Source organism: Meriones unguiculatus, chromosome 7 (genome assembly GCF_030254825.1).
Source record: "Meriones unguiculatus strain TT.TT164.6M chromosome 7, Bangor_MerUng_6.1, whole genome shotgun sequence".
Lineage (NCBI taxonomy): Eukaryota > Metazoa > Chordata > Mammalia > Rodentia > Muridae > Meriones > Meriones unguiculatus.
Window position 1 is genome coordinate 108,770,182 of NC_083355.1, and position 17,834 is coordinate 108,788,015.

The following is a 17,834-nucleotide window of genomic DNA, read 5'->3' on the forward strand; positions in this document are numbered from 1 at the left end:
GGACCCAGGGCAGTTCACACTGAGAAGTCTGCTTTACAAGAGCTAGGACAACTGATAGCGCAGGGAGCAGCGCTCTTGACCCTGCAGCTTTGTGAGCTGAGAGCAGTCCAAGGACAGCAAGCTCTTCCCTGTCCACCTTCCAGGGCGGCTTAGATAAGGCAGTAGATGGTAGTGTGACAGACCAAAGGTGTACTGTACTGCTGTGGAGAAGGACAAGAATGTGCTGAAGACCTGGCAGTACTGTGACACAGGGACTCGTGGCTAGAGGCCTATGACACCATTTCCCTTATCAAGGAAACAGCTCAGAGAACCAAAGGAATCTCAAAGTTAATGATAAAACACACTGCAACGCCCTCGGACTGAGTCTCCAGCTCCCACTTGTTTTTAATTTGGAAACCGAGGCGTACACAAGCAGCCTGCATACAGTGGATACAGACACAAAGCTGCTGGTTACCACATTTACTCCACAACACGTGTGTGCATGAGGTCTTTGCTGCTAAATGACAGAAGAGTGGGAGGTTTTCCCAAGTGGATGGTGGAGTGAAAGCAAGGACAGGGAGGCTTTCACAGACAACTGGAGGACAACACTGAACAGTCACCACACTGACCCAGGGCAGTTAGCTTGTGCTTGGACTTGCCTGTGGTGGTGCCCGAAGCTCTTTTGGCTTCTTCTTCTTCCTCCTCTTCTGTCTGGAGAGGCAGTTCAGCGCAGACTCATTCCTGGGGGCCACCACAGGCTGAGGTGGCCTGCCAGACTGTGTGGGGTACCTGGTCTTCTGGTTCTCTTGGAAGAGTGGCTGGGAGAGCAGATGGCGTAGCTCCTGCTTCAAAATCTTCATCTGCTTCTGTCGCCGACGTTCTTCTTGCTGGTCAGCTTTTCCTCCTTAGGACACACAAGTGTAAGATCATGTTTTTGCACAAGCATTTTCTTAGAGTAATACAAGGTGCGGGGGCTTGACAGTTCAGAATTTTGAAGAACTTATGTTTAGGAGGGACACAGTGGACCACTGTCCTTCATTTTTCAAGAAACCAGTAAACACAGAAACTCATTACACAGATAAGGCAACTCAGGCCTAGAGTCATGCAACTGACACAGAGCAAACTGTCAGACTAGAACTCACATCTGACTGAAGTCTGTTGTTCTACCTCTGTAGTCACATGCTGCCTCCTGGGGTGTGGCAACCACAAATTCCTCAGGAGAAAGTGAGAATTCTCTGCAGCCTGACTCTCCAGGACCTCCCCAAGCAATGCTGTGACCCATTGCAGAGGTGGGCACAACCCAAGTCTACACCTAGGCCTGACCTCAGTAAGGAAAGGTAGAAAGCTCACATCTCTGTTGGGGCCCCAGACCTGAGCTACAAGGAGGAACACACTGTTGGTAAACTCCTGGCTCCCACACTGAGCTGCAAGTCTGCCTCTGAACTTGCTTGCTGGGTACTGAGCAGCTGACACCTCAGCTGAACTGCACTGCTGTCACAGGCCCCAAAGGTAGTTCTCAGCTTCTCTGTGCAGGGCCATACAGCTTCATCCCTGGTCCCTTCCTTGGTTTCCAGCCCACAGACAAAAGAGGGCTTTAGGCAATGCCTGTTGGTAGAGCTATTCTGATGTACAAATTTCTTCTGTGAGCCTTTTTTTTTTTTCTTTCTTTTCGGTTTTTCGAGACAGGGTTTCTTTGTATAGCCCTGGCTGTTCTGGAACTTAACCTGTAGAACAGGCTGACCTCAATCTCACAGAGATCCACCTGCCTCTGCCTCCCAAGTGCTAGGATTAAAGGCGTGCGCCACCACTGCACAGCTCTCTGTGAGCCTTTATCCCTCACGTAAAAGAACAATAGTTCCCTCTCCATTTATGCTAAGAAACTGGAGAAGTGACATGAGACATGGAGGTGCCGTGCTGCCCTGGAAGGCAGGAGCAGCACTAACTACTATGATAAACACCAACTTAGTGGTTGTTCATATGCTCCCTGTTTTTCCAGCCTAGGTGTATCAGCTTAGCCTCCTTTACTCAACCTTAAGCTGGGAGATAGGGAGTTCGTTACCTGTCTTATAGATGAAGAGAACGGTATAGCAGAAAGGCTAATAATCACACAGTAAAAGAACAGGCTGCAGTAACAAGGACATCCTGCTTGTGATCTGTTCCCACTCATGGACTCCAAGGGCTGGCTCTATGAGGCAGTCAGACAAGAAAGGCCCAAGGTACCTAGCCCATACAGGATGAGCAGCCTGGAGACAAGAGGGCACCAACCAGATGGCTAAAGGGAAAGCGAACACCGAACGCAGGCTTCCCACCCTGCCCAGGCACACCTTTGTACATCTCTTCTTCTAGCTCAATCTCGAGGGCTGCCGCTGCCTGCTCCATCCAGGAGTTGTGCAGACAAGCCTGGAAGTTCCGGTACTCAGCTTTTTCAATCTGCCGGGCTAGACGGATCCGTTCCTGAGGGGACAGTAACACAAAGCGCTTACCTGATGGAGGGTCTGGGACTCTCAGCAAGCAAAGCTTCACTGAAGCTGTTCCTAAACTGCACTGAGATGAATGGCCAATGAAAGACACTGCAAATCCTATGGAAATCTTGGCCCCGGTTCCTGCTGAAAGCCCAGGTGACCCCCAAACACAATCACAGAAGCCTGCCCGTACCTCCTTAGAGGACTATCCCAGGCTGCCCTGAGTGAACTTGTTTCCCCAGCTGACACACCTGCCTTCCTCAATTCTCTTTCTCATGTGTCTTGAGGTAAGACTGCAGTGACATAATGCCCCTCATCCTGACATGCAGAGAGCATGTGCAGTGGAAATAAGGATGTGTGAAACTGGGGTGGCTCCCAGTGTCCTTACCAGGAATTCTCTGTGATCTCATCTTCCACCAGTGCCATCTAAATGCTCACACAGCTAACTTTCATGCACGAATGGCCATAGGCCCTCCAACTGCCCCTTGTTTTCACTCCCTCAATGCCTGCAACTCCATCTCCTCTTCACCCTTATCTCTGGAGTGGGATAAAGCCTTTGCTCTCCATTATCATAAGCACATGCCTGTTAAGCCTGTGCTCCATGGAAACCTCATTGTGCTGTGGACTTGGCCTATACACACACTGGTGAGTCTCTTGGGAAAACTGCCTCGTATTAGCCCCTGATGCACGGTGGCCCAGGGCACACAGCAATCAGAGTGAATGCTCCTGAGTTACTATAAGCTCAGAAAGCAAGTCTTACTGTCTCTGTTTCAGGAGTACACCACACCTTCAGCCTTTACCTTGCTGTTCACAGCTCTCTGACAAATGTCTATATGCCTGTGCTCACTGAACTGTCTGGCTGGAGCAGAAGAAGGTACAGTTCAGGACCAATAGCAAAGTGAATAAGGGACAAAATACACTTCTCTAGTCACTACCTTTTCTGCTTTTCTCCCAGGTCTGACACTTCCACCCTTTTTACAAAAGCCACCATCTAGCCATCAACAGAACCATTTCTCCATTCCCTAGGATAGGGCTTCTGGTCTCAGAGTAAGATGCTCTGTGAGAGGCAGTATACTGGAGCATAACTTTTTTACCTTGACTACATCCATGTACTTTGCCTGCACCGGGAACAGTGGGATGTCCTCGTCTTTCTTGAGAGTTTTGTAAATCTTCTTGAAGTTGATCACATCCTCAGGCCCAATCAGCATCAAGCTGAGGCCTTCACTGGTAGCACGAGCAGTCCGACCACTTCGGTGGATATAAATCTCTGAAGTGCGGGGCACCTGCCAAAGCAGCAACGAGGATCGACATACAGACACTGCCCAAAATTGTTCTTTCCTAAGGGCCACACTCCTAACTGGCTCTGTTCTTTGCAGGACAAAGACCTCTCTAGGTCTCCAGCTTAGGCTACGTCCTGACACAGACTGCCCTAAGTTGACATCCCATTCACTATGCAGGCTCTGCTCTCCCAGAGCCTCCACACTGGTCTAGCTCTTCACAATCAATCTGGTTTGTCTGGATTTTTCTCATCTTCTCCACTCCCACACTCCTTTGATCAACAGCATCTACTTGAGTCTCAGCTTGGAAACTCCAGATTCTTCAGCTCTGATAGGTAACTGATGATAGTACATTTATGACCAACAGTTACTAAGTGACTGCTTTAGGCCAAGCAACTGCAAAACACTTTGTACATGCAGGTTTGAATGAGATGGTCCCACTAAGTGTCAGGCATTTGAAGACTTGGTCCCCAATTGGCAGCTGTTTTTTGAGGCCCGAGAGGCATCACCTCACTGGAGGAAGTATGTCACTGGTGGCAGGCTTTGAGGTTTCAAAAGTTGGGCACCATTTCTAGCGCACACTCTGCTTCATATTTGCAGTTGAGCTCTAAGCTGTTGCGCCACCCACTTTCCACCTGTCAGCTCTATTCCTTCATCAAGGACTCTTAACCCTCTGGAACCATGGGCCAAATAAACCTTTTCTTCTGTAAGCTGCCTTGGTCATACTGTTTTATCACAGCAACAGAAATGTAAAGAAGACAATATTATTCAGTCATATGAAATACTTATTTGTTATGGACGTTTTTGGTTTATGATATGTAAACATGTTTTTGTTTTGATCCCAGGTGTAGGATATGGGACTGATTCAGACTGTCCACAGCAGCAACCTATTTGCCTGAGGCTCTGAGAGGGGCCCTTTGCCAGTTGCAGATAGTTTAAATTTGAGGACTCTGGAGAGGAAATAAAAGCCAGAGCCCAGCGTGTTGGGGGACTCTGAGAAAGAAGGCTGCTAGTATTCCCTGTCCCGTGCTGTCCCTGGTTGCTGTTGACACAGTTGGATGAAAAGAAGTTGGAGATCTCCTGAAACGAAGGTTGGACTTGCCCCAAGGAACCCAATGGCCCTTAGCAGAAGGAAGTATCTAAGAAAAACTACACCTCTTGGCCCCACTAACATTTCTTCTTTCCTACCTGGTGGTGGAGTGTTGGAAGGGATTGGGGTGGAGAAGGAAAGAAGAGGCATTAAGAAATCAAAATAAAATAGTATAAAAAGTAACAAAAACACTTCATCACTGTCCACATAATATAAACTAGGAAGCTAAAATACAGAGAGGTCCACCTACTCTTCCACTGGGTTATCTAAAAAAATGTGCAAGCCAGGATTCAAAGACCATGTTAACCCCAGCTACAATAGGTTTGTTGTCCACAAACAGCATGGCATGGATATTGGCACCCCTGCTTCCTGTAGCAGCCACCACTAATGAAGTGCTCTGGGCTCAGTATCACTATGAACCGTTGACCATGATTCTAGAAATGAGAGTTGCCATTCTTCATCTTATAGAATGAAGAGCCAGCTTCTCACTGTGATACTCTAGGCCTTCAGCCACCGGCTCCCAATTATCTGCTGGCCTCAGCAACTGCTCACCTACCAACAAAGTCCTCGTCTTCACTCCAGGCTAAGTGACCCTGTGTTAGCTTTTTTCTTAATTTGATACAAGTTAGAGTCATCTGGGAAGAAGGAGCCTCAACTACAAAAGTACTGCAATCAGATTAACTGGCCTATATGGCATTTTCTTGATTAATGATTGATGTGAGAGGGCCAGCCCACTGTGGTTAATGGCACCCTGGACAGGTAGTCCTGGGTTGTAGTAAGTAAGCAAACCAAGCAAGCCATGAGGAGCAAGCCAGTAAGCAGCATTTCTCCATGGCTGCAGCTCCTGTTCCTGCCTCTAGGTTCTTGCCCCGACTTCCCTTCATGTTAGGCTGTAAGGTGAAACAAACCCTTTCCTTCCCAAGTTGCTTTTTGGTCCTGGTGTTTACCACAGCAGCAAAACCCTGAGGCATACCCTGAGCACACCTCCTCCTACACATTCCTTATACCCCTCTGCATATCCCAACCTCTCCATCCTGGAACGCCAGCATCGTCTAGAAAGCGCTTGGCATCCTTTCAAACTGTATTACATGTGATAATTTTCTAATATTTCCTGCCTTGTGTTCTAGTGGTGGCCATATCTCATTTCTTCTCTATGGGATGTAGTACTTCTTAGGGGCTGGGACTATATTATGTGGTCATGGTAGCTTCTAAAACAGACCCAGTCCCTCTGTTCTCGAGAGGCACTAATCTGAAATCTGTACCCTCAAAGGTTTTTAAAAGCAAAAGAACTAAAAATGAAAAATCAAAAAGCATCCTAACAGATTCTAGGCTTTCCACACTTAGACTGTGTAGGTGCTTCAGTAGCTACTCAACTCAGTTCTCATAATAACCCTAAGGGGCAGGCGTGACTGTTGCTTCCTGCTTACAGACAATAGCACTGGTGTCAGAGTACTGTGAGTACTGTGGAGAGCCACAGATGGAGCCAGAAGCATCAGAAGCTCCTTCCCAGGAATGAGGTGACCTATACCCCTACCTGCTGCCTTAACTGGCTGTCAGAACATGTATTATCAGGATGTGGAGGGGCCTTTGTGTTTTAAACCACATCTGGCTTAAATAAGCTTCTGATAAGAGTCCCAGTATCCTTACGAATGCTTACGAGGATGCAAAGCAGATGTAAATTAAATATAAAACATACCTGACATGGCCTGAGTGGAGGAGGACTCTCAGCCGCCCAAAGCTATCAACCCTGAAGCATCAGAGTAGTGTTAAACTCCTGGCAGAAGGATCTGGAGCTCATGCTCTCTACTACAACCAACTACATGGTGCTGTTTGCTCTTCCCAATTGATCCGGAATATGCAGTCAGTGTTTCCGATTTGGCTGCCCACGCTCTTACATCTTACATATGTGTCTTACTAACCCAGAGACACCTATCCTGTCATTCACAAAATGAGAAAATTGAGGGACCGAGGCTGAACAACTTGTTGAAGGTCACACAGCTGGGATTTAGCCAAGGGAGGTCTTTTCTACAGCACTCTTGCACTGCACACCAGACTAACACTTAACACACTGCAGTGAGGGGGCCCCTTGAAATCACCAAACAACCCAGGGCTATTGCCAAGGTTAACCGTTGCTCTCCACAACTGATGGTAAAGCCACACTGCTGAAGACATGTACACAACTCACTGGACACGGGGAAGTTGAGCCTACCTAGAACCTACTAGAACTACTAGAACCCCCATGGACTAGTGTCTATGTGAACTAGTGTTCATAGTACTACAGAGTACCCAACACGTTACCAGAAGAGAAAGGTAAACAGCAACCCGGCTACAAACTCTCCAACCTACAATGACGACCTGCCTGTGTAATACGCTGGTGCAATAGTGACAAAGCAAGGAACTAATATTCGATTAGAATTAAGACCGATACCATGAGATGGAACCCACGCCTGACACTGCTTGAGTGGCCAAGAAACTGAAATAAGATATGCCACAGACCTAGGGAAAAACAAATACTACTGTTCTGTTAAAGAAACGCAGCAATTAAACAACTCCTAACAATGTTCTGCTATGCTCATAGATCACGGCTCAGCCATTAAAAAAAAGTGAGGGGCTGGAGAGATGGCTCAGCTCAGAGGTTAAGAGCACTGTCTGTTCTTCCAAAGGTCCTGGGTTCAATTCCCAGCAACCACAAGCTGGCTCACAACCATCTATAACAAGATATGGTGCCCTCTTCTGGTGTACATGCAGGCAGAATACCATATAAATAATCAATCAATCAATCTTTAAAAAAAAAAAAAAGCTTTCTCCTGAAGTAGATGGCAACAAATGCAGAGACCCACACCTGGACAATGTATAGTGAGAGGCCCTGGAACATTCATACTTAAGTGGATGTCTCCATCAAACTCCTCCTCTCAGAGCTCAGGGAACTTTGTGGAAGAAGAAAAGTAAAAGATTGTATAAGCCAGTAGGGATGGAAGACACTAAGGAATGAGGCCTAGACACAGGACTGACACACATATGAACTCACAACGACAGAAGCAGCATGGATAGGGCCTGCAAAGATCTAAGCCAGATGGGGTCCAGGGGAGAAGGAGGGTGAACACAAGGCCCCATCCTTAACCCAGAAGCTATCTCTAACTCACAGCCCCTGGCAAAGAAAAAATAAGTTTTCTCCAAGTCTCACTGGGTATTCAAACCACACTTCAGGGCAAACCCAAGGCCCAGCAGTAGATGGCCAAAACAAATGGACGCAATGGTAGTTTTGGCATGGTATTTTTATAATGCTTTGCACAAGCTTTTTATTTTCCCTTTTTACAGGTCTTTGTTTATGTACTGTGGTTGCTGATTTTGCACTTTTATGGGATTTTGTATGGGGGAATATGTGTGCCTCTGCATCTGTATGCATTCTTGTGTTTTATCTTTGACTCTTTTTTTCTGTTTGTTATAGTTCTATTCTGATTTGTTTTGTTGTAGTTGCTTATATTGTAATGAGAGAAATAGAAAGGGTATAGATGTAGGTGGGCTGGAAGATGGGGAGGATCTGGGATGACCTAGGGAAGGGGAACTGTGATCAGAATATACTGTACAAAAAAAAAAAATCTATTTTCAATAAAAATTTACAAAAATAAAGCTGGGAGCAGTGGTGCACGCCTGTAACCCTAGCACTTGGGGAGGCAGAGGCAGGCAGTTTGAGGCCAGCCTGGTCTACAAAGTGAGTCCAAGATAGCCAAGGCTACACAGAGAAATCCTGTCTCAAAGACAACAAACAAATCTAAAAACAAAAACCATGTTGCTGTGGTCTGTCCCCACCAAAACTCATGCTGAAGCTAAATTCTTCTATGTAACAAGTGCAGCAATGCTGAGAAGGACCTAGGAGAGGTGTGGATGAGCTAGAAACAGGAATGGGGCGAGTTCTCCTGTCCAGGGCGGGAGTACATGGAGTGTTGCACACCAGGGCTATCTCCCTCATGTGTGCTGCCTGCTTGCCCTTCCACATCAAGGATCCCACCCGAAGCTGGGCACATGTTGGTGCCATGCCCTGGGGACTTTTCAGGCCCCAGAATCAATAGGCACACCTTCTTACAAATTACCATATCTTAGGAATTTGGTTGTAGTAACAGAAAGCAGAGCAAGATTAAACTGTAATCCGTTGATATCAAGTAGCCTGAAAACACTCCCTAAGTGTTTCAAAGGCTGGAAGAGTGGGCACTAGATGCTAATGTCAACATGTTACAGGAGCCTGAGGAGCAATATCCTCTCTCTGCTTCAACCTTTGCTTTAACACATCCCCATACATTGCAGGGGGCAGTGCTGTGGGCAAGGACAGGGAAGCTTTAATGCTAAGAGCCATACCTGGTAGTGGATGACATGCTGAACTTTAGGAACATCCAGACCTCGAGCTGCTACATCTGTTGCCAAGAGAACACAGCTGTGATGGAAACAAAGCACATCCATAATTAAAAATAACAGCAATTACTAGTCAGCCCTACAAGGTAATGCTAGTAATGCCCTTTTATAACTAAGAACCTAAGGCTGAGAGATTCGTTTTCCACAGTGCGCACTTGTCTGTTCTGTTGTGGAATCAGGATCCCAAGCCTGGGTCTGTCTCAAGCACACATTGTATTCTGTCAGTGAATTAAGTGAAGCCACATATATTCTGGGTCGCTGTCCTTACCTCCTAGTACCATCTCACTTAACCTCCTCCATTCTGAGAGACTCCCTCACTCTTCCTTAGACAAGACAACCTGTATCCACTCCCTGCATCAGAGTTAGTTCATAGGCAGATGGACAAACATGAGGTGTGGCGTGGACTCTGGGGTCTCACAGACCCATCTGAGACCCAGCCCTGTCATTTCCACATTGTGAAAAATTGGGTAAGCTGATAAACTTTCCTAGATGTCACTCTTATCATCTACAAAGTGAGAAGAGCAATGATACTAAGCAGTAACAGGTGCACTGTGGTTATAAAGGGTCACACTGGGCAGCACTGCCGACACTTTCCCTATATTGTTCCCAACCACTTCATTCTTCTCGTAATCCCATCAGCACCTATTACGCTAAGTATGAGATAATGAAGCGTAGAGACACCGACTAACGTGATCAGCAAGGAAGCAAAGGGTTAGGATTTGCTCTCAGATACTTTGGTTCTAGAGTCTGTGATCTCAATCACAATTTACTCTGCTGCTTCTCAAGGATGTTTGAAGTAACTGGATGGCCAGGACTTCATTTGCTGTCCAATTACTGGAAGTCAAAATAGAACATTAATAGCAAACAAACACAATGAATAAGCAACCTTGCCAAATACAGAAATAAAATCAAGGTAAAGAAAAAAAAAAAAAAAGAAGGAAAGGAGAGCTACCCTGTCTTGTGCTAAAGCACCTATAACTGAGGATGGGGTCCCTAGTTCCCTGCCACCCTGGCCCCTGAGTACAGTGGCTCATGGTTCAAAGCCAGGCCTCTGGAGACAGACTTAACTTACTCCTCCAGACGAGCAAACTGCTCCAGGTTTCTGAGCCTTTGCTTCTGGTGCATGCAGGCATGGAGAGTCAGTGGCATGATATCCAGGACCTTGAGGAGTCCAGAGAGGCGTTTAATGCAGGAGATGCTGTTGGCAAACACCAGGCTACGACCTGGGTACTGCATGAGGAAGTAGTAGAGATACAAGTCTTTCTCATCGGTCTCACAGTGGATCTTGGTCTCCGTCAGTGTCTCCACTGTACCCTCATTCCTTGTGAGGTCAATGACTTTTGGCTTGCCCCGCATGCCAATCTTCTGCATGAGAAGGTCAAGTTTGGTGGTTTTATCCATTTTCTTCACATGCTTCTTATGAAGGAGTCGAGCTGGAACTTGGTGTACCAGCGTTAGCGTGGCAGAAAAAACAAGAGTTTGTCGATTGGGGTTATACTGGGAGTCATTTAGCAGCTCTAGCAGCTGGGAGAGTTCGGCAAAATGGCCTTTCTCGACCATCCGATCAGCCTCATCTATCACCAGGCACCTGCAGACCCAATTAGGCCCACATCAATGGTTAGTGCAACTTCAGGGAAGAGAAAGTTCTACAGAATATCCCACTCCCACCCCAGTCGCATACTCTCATCCACTTGTACATGCAGGCACCTTACCATCAGCACGAGGGTATCCATTCACTTTTCTCATGCACGCTTCATGTCTGAGGATATGGCCTAGATGGCCACTGTTCAGTGATAGTGAGAGAGCACCATCCAACTATCTCAGGCTCACTTCAGAGAGGGTTAAGAGTGAAAGGGGAAGGGACTGTCTTTCACCTGAGCTGCCGGAGGTTGCTCAAATGAGGATGTTTTTCTTTAACCAGCTCCCAAAGCCGACCAGGGGTGGCGATCACAATCTCGGGGTGGCGGTTCAGCATCCTTTGCTGTTTCTGTGTGGACATGCCACCAACTAAAATCGCTGTTTTAATCCCTACAGGGCAGAAAACCACAGTGTTAACAACAATGTTAGTCCATCTGGCTGCTCGTCCTATGGAGCAGCACATGGTCACTATCACGGCCTTCTATGCCAAAGGAGAACTAAAAAAGTTGGCCTGGCCTGACTCCTAGAGGGCTTACCAAGTATTCTGTATTTTGTCTACTTTGCCATTCCTTCTATTCTCCCCCTTCTAACCACAAGAAAGGCTGGATTTGAACCTGGTCAAATTCTCTCCCCTCTAACCACAAGGAAGGCTGGATTTGAACCCGGTCACCCTTACTTCCACAGCTCTGAACATAAGCAGTGATGCTCTACAGTGCTGGGAAGGATGGTGTTGTCTTCTCTTTCAGAGAGAGCTGCTCTGGGCCAAGGGATAGGAGTGAACACACAGGGTAAGGTAATACAGCCGAGGCACTCAGGAAGCGCCTTGCATGAGAGGACGAACTCAGAGGAGAAAGGTGACTTTTGTTAGGATAAACACCACACTGAAAACCCTTCCCAAAAGGAACAGAATTAAGCTCTTATCTCAAGGCAGAGTTCAGCATAGTTCTTAAAAAGTCAGGCTCCCCTTGATCTGGTCCCCTTGAGAGAATTGGAACAACTGTCAGTTGATTTCTAAAGGACTTGATTTTTCAGCAGATGAAAGTTCCACTAGAGGACAGGAGCCACAACTCTCACTGTAGTCTCCTGGCATTTAGAGCCCCATTTAGAAACATTTACTAAGTGGAACTAAGCTCACCTGTAAACTTGGCCACAGCATCAATGTGTTGTCTGACCTGGACAGCCAGCTCTCGAGTGGGAGTCAGGACCAGTCCCAGCAGAGGGCGCCTTGGGGGTACTTTATAGGCAGCAATTTGGTCACAGGATTCCAGTTTTAACTTCCCAGCCTGCTCTTCATCCAGCTTTTCTCTGTCCTCATTTTGCTTGGGGACAAGCTTTTCCTCAACCAAGGAAGAAGGTCCTTCACCAGCATCATCATCACGGAAGAGCTGAGCTGAGGTAGAGGCACCAGGCTGGGGTTTGGCCTGGGCTCCAGCTTCACTGGGCTGTGCTTCATTCTCAATTCCGGCCCCCTCAGGTAACACTGCAGACTCAGCGCCATCCTTGCAAGGTGATCCGAGATCGGCTGCAGCTCCTAACCTGGTCTCCCTTGTTGGCACGCCAGTGCTAATAGGGATGGGTGGAGCCTTCATCTTATGCCACTGCAGCACTGCATGAATCATCGGGATGGCAAAAGCAAGGGTTTTCCCGCTTCCTTAGAATAAAGCACAAACACCATGATTCTATGATCACATGTCATCGTTCACAGTTCCTGCCCTTGCATAGAAATAAGGAAACCTGAAAGAGCCATGTGCCATCCTGACCAGACTAAAGCACCAGCGTCCTACACAGGTTCCTCCAGCGCATGCACTGGGTACCTGAGATAAAACAAGGAAAGGTTCAGTATGCTGGCATTAGACCAGAAGTCACCAATGGCAAAGAACAAACACCCAACTGACAAGTAAGAATACCCCAGGCAAAATCAATAGGTGGTCTCTGGAAGAAAACAAAGTCCTGCGAAGAACTTTGATAGTCCAGTGAGATGGTTCAATTTTGGATAAAGGAACTTGCCACTAAGTTCACTAAGTTTAAGGAAGACCTGAGGTCAATACCAAGATCCACAAGGTGGGAGGAATGAACCTACCTATTCCCACTAGCTGTCCTCTGGCCTCTATACACAGGCCTTGGCTTGTACATACCTGTATATAAATGCACACACATACATAAATGTTTTTAAAAATTTGAAAAAAGGAAGAAAAACTTTTATGAATAGTTTTCAAAGCAAATGACCAATTCTAAGTAAAAAATAACCACACCAAAGAAGCAAAACATTAGAAGCAAAAGCTTAAAAAAATAAATAAATAAAACTCAAAAACTTAAGAAAAACAGACTTTTTATCAAAAACAATGAAAACCAAAAGACATCATAGAACCATCTATATTTGACAGTCTCAGCAAAATAAAACTGACAATTCAGGACTACCCAGAAAAAAAAAAAATCTTTTAAAACAAATACAAAACAAAGGCTGCTTTAGTCTTACAAAAGCTAAGCTGAATCCCTGCAGATCTGCTGTAAAGAATGCTAACCAAAGCCTTGCAGAAGAAAGTGTGGTAGCTTATGAAAATCTCCATCTACACAAAGAACAAAGTGCAGCAGAAATTACAGAAACAGAAAGAAATGGTTTTAAGCCTCTTTTAAAAAAATAACCACTTACAGCAAAACAGTAAAAGCATATTTCAGAGTTTCTAAAACAGAAATAAAACTACACACACACACACACACACAAAGTACAAAGGAGAGGGAGGTGGAGGTAAGCCCTTGAGAAGTTCTTATGCCACACATGAGGCACTGTATCACTTGAAGGCAAGCTATGATAAATATATGTGTACATCTTGTGACGTAGTCTGTGAACCCTAAAGCCAACACTAGAAGACACCACAAAAGCCTGTAGCTAGTAACAGGAGAGGAGACAGACAAAGCTGTGACTGTGTACTGAGTCTCAGTCCCTGAAATGGAACCCTTGCCACTTCTTGAAAGGAGCATCTTTTGTTACGGTATTTATTCTTCACCTCCATTCCTGGTCTAAGACATGAGGCTCAAAAACCTCAGGAGTAACAAGAGTCTTGTTACAAGATGACTGTGAGCTAAAGACTTCAGAATGGAAGCTGGTGGCAACAAGGCAGGAACTTCCTGACCCACCAGAGAGAGGAACTGAAGATTGAGTTCAGTCTCCAATAACCATTAGCCATGCCCATATCCTGAGGAGGGTACCAGGAGCTTCTTAATTTGAAGCCAAACAAATCAGGACTAGGGGCTGCTCAGTTAAAAAACAAAAAGTTATCAACTACTCACAGGAATGCACATAAAACAGAAGAGCAATGGCTGTCTTAAGGAAAAACTATGTGAAAGTATGGAAAAGAACAGACAATACCAAAATCAAAATAAAGCCAGAATGAATACCTGTAGTCATAATATATAAAATATTTATGTCTTATCCAACAGTCAGTCAGTTACATGAAACAAAAAACTAGATAGAATTTTGAGTGAAAAACTATCACTCAGGGAAAAGTGAACAAAAGAAAATAACACTAATATTTTAAAAATTGTATTTGTATTTAAAAGCCTTCCTAGAAAGAGCAAGCCCAGATGAATTTAAACAATTATTTAAGGGAAAAACACCGATATTTTAAACTACTTCAGATAATTGAAAAGAGAACACTTCAGAAGTTCTTGAACTTCTGAACACTGTTCACTGTTACTGTTAACTCCAATACCAGACATTACAAGAAACGACAGATGAATACTCTAATTTCATATTCACACTTGACCAAATCCAATAATATAAAAACACACTGTGATCAAGCTCACTATTTCTCAGAAAATGTTTGGTTTTCACTTCTGAAAAATCAATGTAATGTGCCTTTATCAATGGACTAAAACCAAAAACCTACATATCTATATACAAGAACATTTGTAAAAAAATCTAACATGTAGTTTTGACTTTCGAACTCCTCAGTGGAGCTTTAAGAGAACAGTTTCAACCCGACAAAGAGCAGCAATGCAGATGGTAAGTAGTGCTGTCACCTCCATTTCACATGGGACCTACAGACATAAAGCAAAGGTACCACAGTCATGTGGGTAGATTTCAGGACAGAGCAGATGGCTTCAGCACCTTCACTCAACATGGCTTTTGAATGAATGTGGTCACAATCTCAACAATCCCTCCTTCCACTCTTCCAGCCTATGTGCAACTAAAGACACTCTCCTGCCTGGGACAGAAAGAACAGCCCTTACCTGTCTCAGCGGCTCCAAGAATGTCCAGTTTGTCACGGATGGCAGGGGCCAGAGTGAGAGCTTGGATTGGGGTAGGTGCAGAGAAGCCTAGAAAGCTGAGTGCTCGGAGAACGGCCTTGGGCACAAACAGATCTCTCCAGGCTGACACATCTGCCTTCTGGTCCTGCACTTCAGGCATCCATGTCTTTGCTTTCTTGGGCAATTTAGGGGCAGTGCTCTGGGAAGTGTCTAGTTTTTTTTTCCCTTTGTTTTTCTTCTTTTTGGGAACAGCCTGGGCCAGGTTTTCCGATGCTGCTCCTGCTACCTTTTGATTAGAACAAACAGTGGCATCTTCCTGAGTCTCTGGCTCAGAATCTTTGACTTCAAATCCATCCTGTGCAGTATTTCCTTCGGCAACCAGTACTGCATCTTTGAGATTCTTCAACTTGATCTTTTTCTTTGGCAAACTGGACTCTCCTTCCTCCTCCTCTTCTTCTGAAACAGCTTGGGCCTTTCTCTTTTTGGGCTCCTCATTTGAGAAGAAACCAGAGGGATTCTTGGCAGGGGAAACTAAACGGTAATCTGTCAGTTCCTCAAAGCACACCAAGTCATCCATCTGTCCATCTGCAAACAGATTTGGGTCGATTGTCACCTGCTTCCATTTTCCTACAACTTTGATGCCCTTTGTATGAAATCTGGCACGGCTTGCTGGCTTTGGCCTTGATTTTGTCTCCTTCAACTTCATGGTTGCTGAAAAAAAAGGTCTTCTAGGTTAGTGACATAGGTTTTAAGGCAACACACTCTGTCCAACAAACCTAAAACATACAAGACCCCGCAAACAATTGAGGACATAAAGATAATTTAACACACAGAGAGATCTTCCCAGCCAGAAAATAAAATACACCCACAGAATCGGTAGTTTGGCTTGGAGCAGAGAGAACACAAGCAATGGAGTAAAGATACACGAGCTAATTCTGGTTAGAATCCCAGCTCCAACCCTTAATTTGTATGCAACCTTCAACAATACTGCCTACTCCTCTCAGAATTTAGTGTTTCCGATAATAGCTAATTGATAATATCTAATTTTATGCTGTACACAAATAATTAAATTTACCAAAAGATAGAATGATGCTTGACCTACATAAGTCAATTTGAAAATGGGAGTACAAATCAGAGTGTTTTTTTTCGTTTCTGTGTTTAGAGAATAGAGTGAGCTTTATTACAAGTGCACTGAGCTCTCTTCCCTATTAGAACAAGGCAAATGTCATTTCCATCATTCTGGCCTTGGCCAGAAAGGTTAAATCCCGTACAGCTCTCTACATTTCAAGTAACCTAGAACTACAGATGTAGCTCAGAGTGTTTCCCTAACATGAACGAATCGTAGGTTCCACCCCAGCCCTGTGTAAAACCATATGTAGTGAATATCCAGCCCACTACATATGGTTTTACATATGGATATAGGAAGATGGGGAGCTCAAAGTCATCCCTCGCTACGAGAAACCCAAGTCGGGAGGTGGGGAGCCTTATGCACGACTCATATGAGTGGGAGTGGCTCCGCACTGCTCTCTTTAAATGAGAAAAAACAGACCCTGTGGAAAGCATAAGGCAAGGCTCGATTCAAATCTGGATCCTGCACTTGCCAGCTCTGAGTCTTTGGTGAACATCTCTGTGCCTCAATCCGGCAATTTGAGGATAATAAGATTTATCTCACTGGGTCGTCATGTGAAGACGAAACGGTGACGCATGTCAAAAGCCGCTTAGCATGGCGCCTGTGTAGGGGCACGTTGTCTCGCAGGCAAGGCTCGCCCAGCGCGCCCAGGCATCGGCTGCCCGACGATGCCACCGCACCTCAGTCCCACCATGAAAAGGGGGAAGAGAACAAAAACAGCGCTAAAAATGGGACGCGGGGAGATGCCTGCAGCGGCTGCAAGTCCTTCGGGCAGTAGGGCCGCACGAGCCCTTCAAGGGAGGTTGCTGGGCTTTGATGCCCCAAGCAAGAGCTCTCGGGCGTGAGCTACCTGGGAACTTGGGCTGTCGGGACACCCGGAGCCCCTCCGCAGCCGGCGACGGCCCGCTGCGCTCGGCACTCACCAACAGAACTCACCGCCGCCGTCCCCTCAAACACCATACAGCCTGCGCCAGCCCAACCCGGAACTGCAGCAGCGTCTGAAACTGCAATTCCGGGGCGGGGCTTTCACGCACGCCTGCGTGCTGCAGAAGGAAGTTCCGCCTCCGTACGGAAGTGGCTGTCTGATTGGCACTGCCTCAGGACTTGGGCCCTGTCGGACTGCGGTAAGATAGGTTCCCGCGCCGTTTGTGCTTGTGAATATCTTGGGCGGTGTTTCGGAGCTTTCCCGCTGACCCTAGGGAGCGCAAGAGTCCGCCTAATCTTGATCTAGTTTGTGTGCAGTAGCTTGTCGCACGTTATTGGATAACTGAATAAGCTGCACCCTTGAAACACAGTCTTACCGAATTTACAAACCTGCTAAGCCTGAATTAAAGTGCTATGTTTGCTAGTGGCTCCCTAATGCGCAGGGCTGGTCAAATAAAGCTGTCTGTCTCAAGCGCAAGTTTTGGATCCGGACAAAATAGGCTTTAACATTAATCAGACAAGTTTCTTTAGGATACATAGAAATAAGAAAACAGAATAAGGGGACCTCCTCGCTTTTCCCCTGCGCGGGGCGGAGCTCCGGGCCCCTGGGCTCATACCCGCAGGTCTTTCGCACCTGGAGCACGCGTGGCTGTGGCACCAGTGGTCGCTTTGAAGGAGGG

The 17,834-nt window shown here is 46.1% G+C and overlaps 1 protein-coding gene across 3 annotated transcripts; it reads right to left on the bottom strand.

Annotated features, from left to right (window-relative positions):
• Positions 1-359: 359 nt before the first annotated feature.
• Ddx24 (DEAD-box helicase 24) lies at positions 360-17,276 on the bottom strand. 3 transcript variants are annotated; one of them, XM_021649438.2, is made up of 9 exons: positions 17,154-17,276; positions 15,084-15,812; positions 11,989-12,504; positions 11,090-11,243; positions 10,288-10,803; positions 9,162-9,237; positions 3,536-3,724; positions 2,304-2,433; positions 360-883 (listed from the first exon to the last, which is right to left on the bottom strand). In XM_021649438.2, the coding sequence occupies exons 1-9, from the start codon at positions 17,188-17,190 to the stop codon at positions 618-620; spliced, it is 2,613 nt and encodes an 870-aa protein (XP_021505113.1). In that variant the 5' UTR covers positions 17,191-17,276; the 3' UTR covers positions 360-617. The 3 variants fall into 3 exon arrangements, with proteins under 3 accessions (XP_021505113.1, XP_021505115.1, XP_021505114.1); XM_021649440.2 differs by having other exon boundaries at positions 17,167-17,236; XM_021649439.2 differs by having other exon boundaries at positions 17,081-17,215.
• Positions 17,277-17,834: the final 558 nt, after the last annotated feature.

Excerpts from the sequence above, each read along its gene's own strand:
- Ddx24 (XM_021649438.2), bottom strand. The coding sequence starts at position 17,190 with ATGGTGTTTGAGGGGACGGCGGCGGTGAGTTCTGTTG. Across the intron at positions 11,244-11,988 it reads TGCTGTGGCCAAGTTTACAG|GGATTAAAACAGCGATTTTA; the intron begins GTGAGCTTAGTT and ends TCTGCCCTGTAG. Across the intron at positions 9,238-10,287 it reads CAGTTTGCTCGTCTGGAGGA|CTGTGTTCTCTTGGCAACAG; the intron begins GTAAGTTAAGTC and ends TTTCCATCACAG.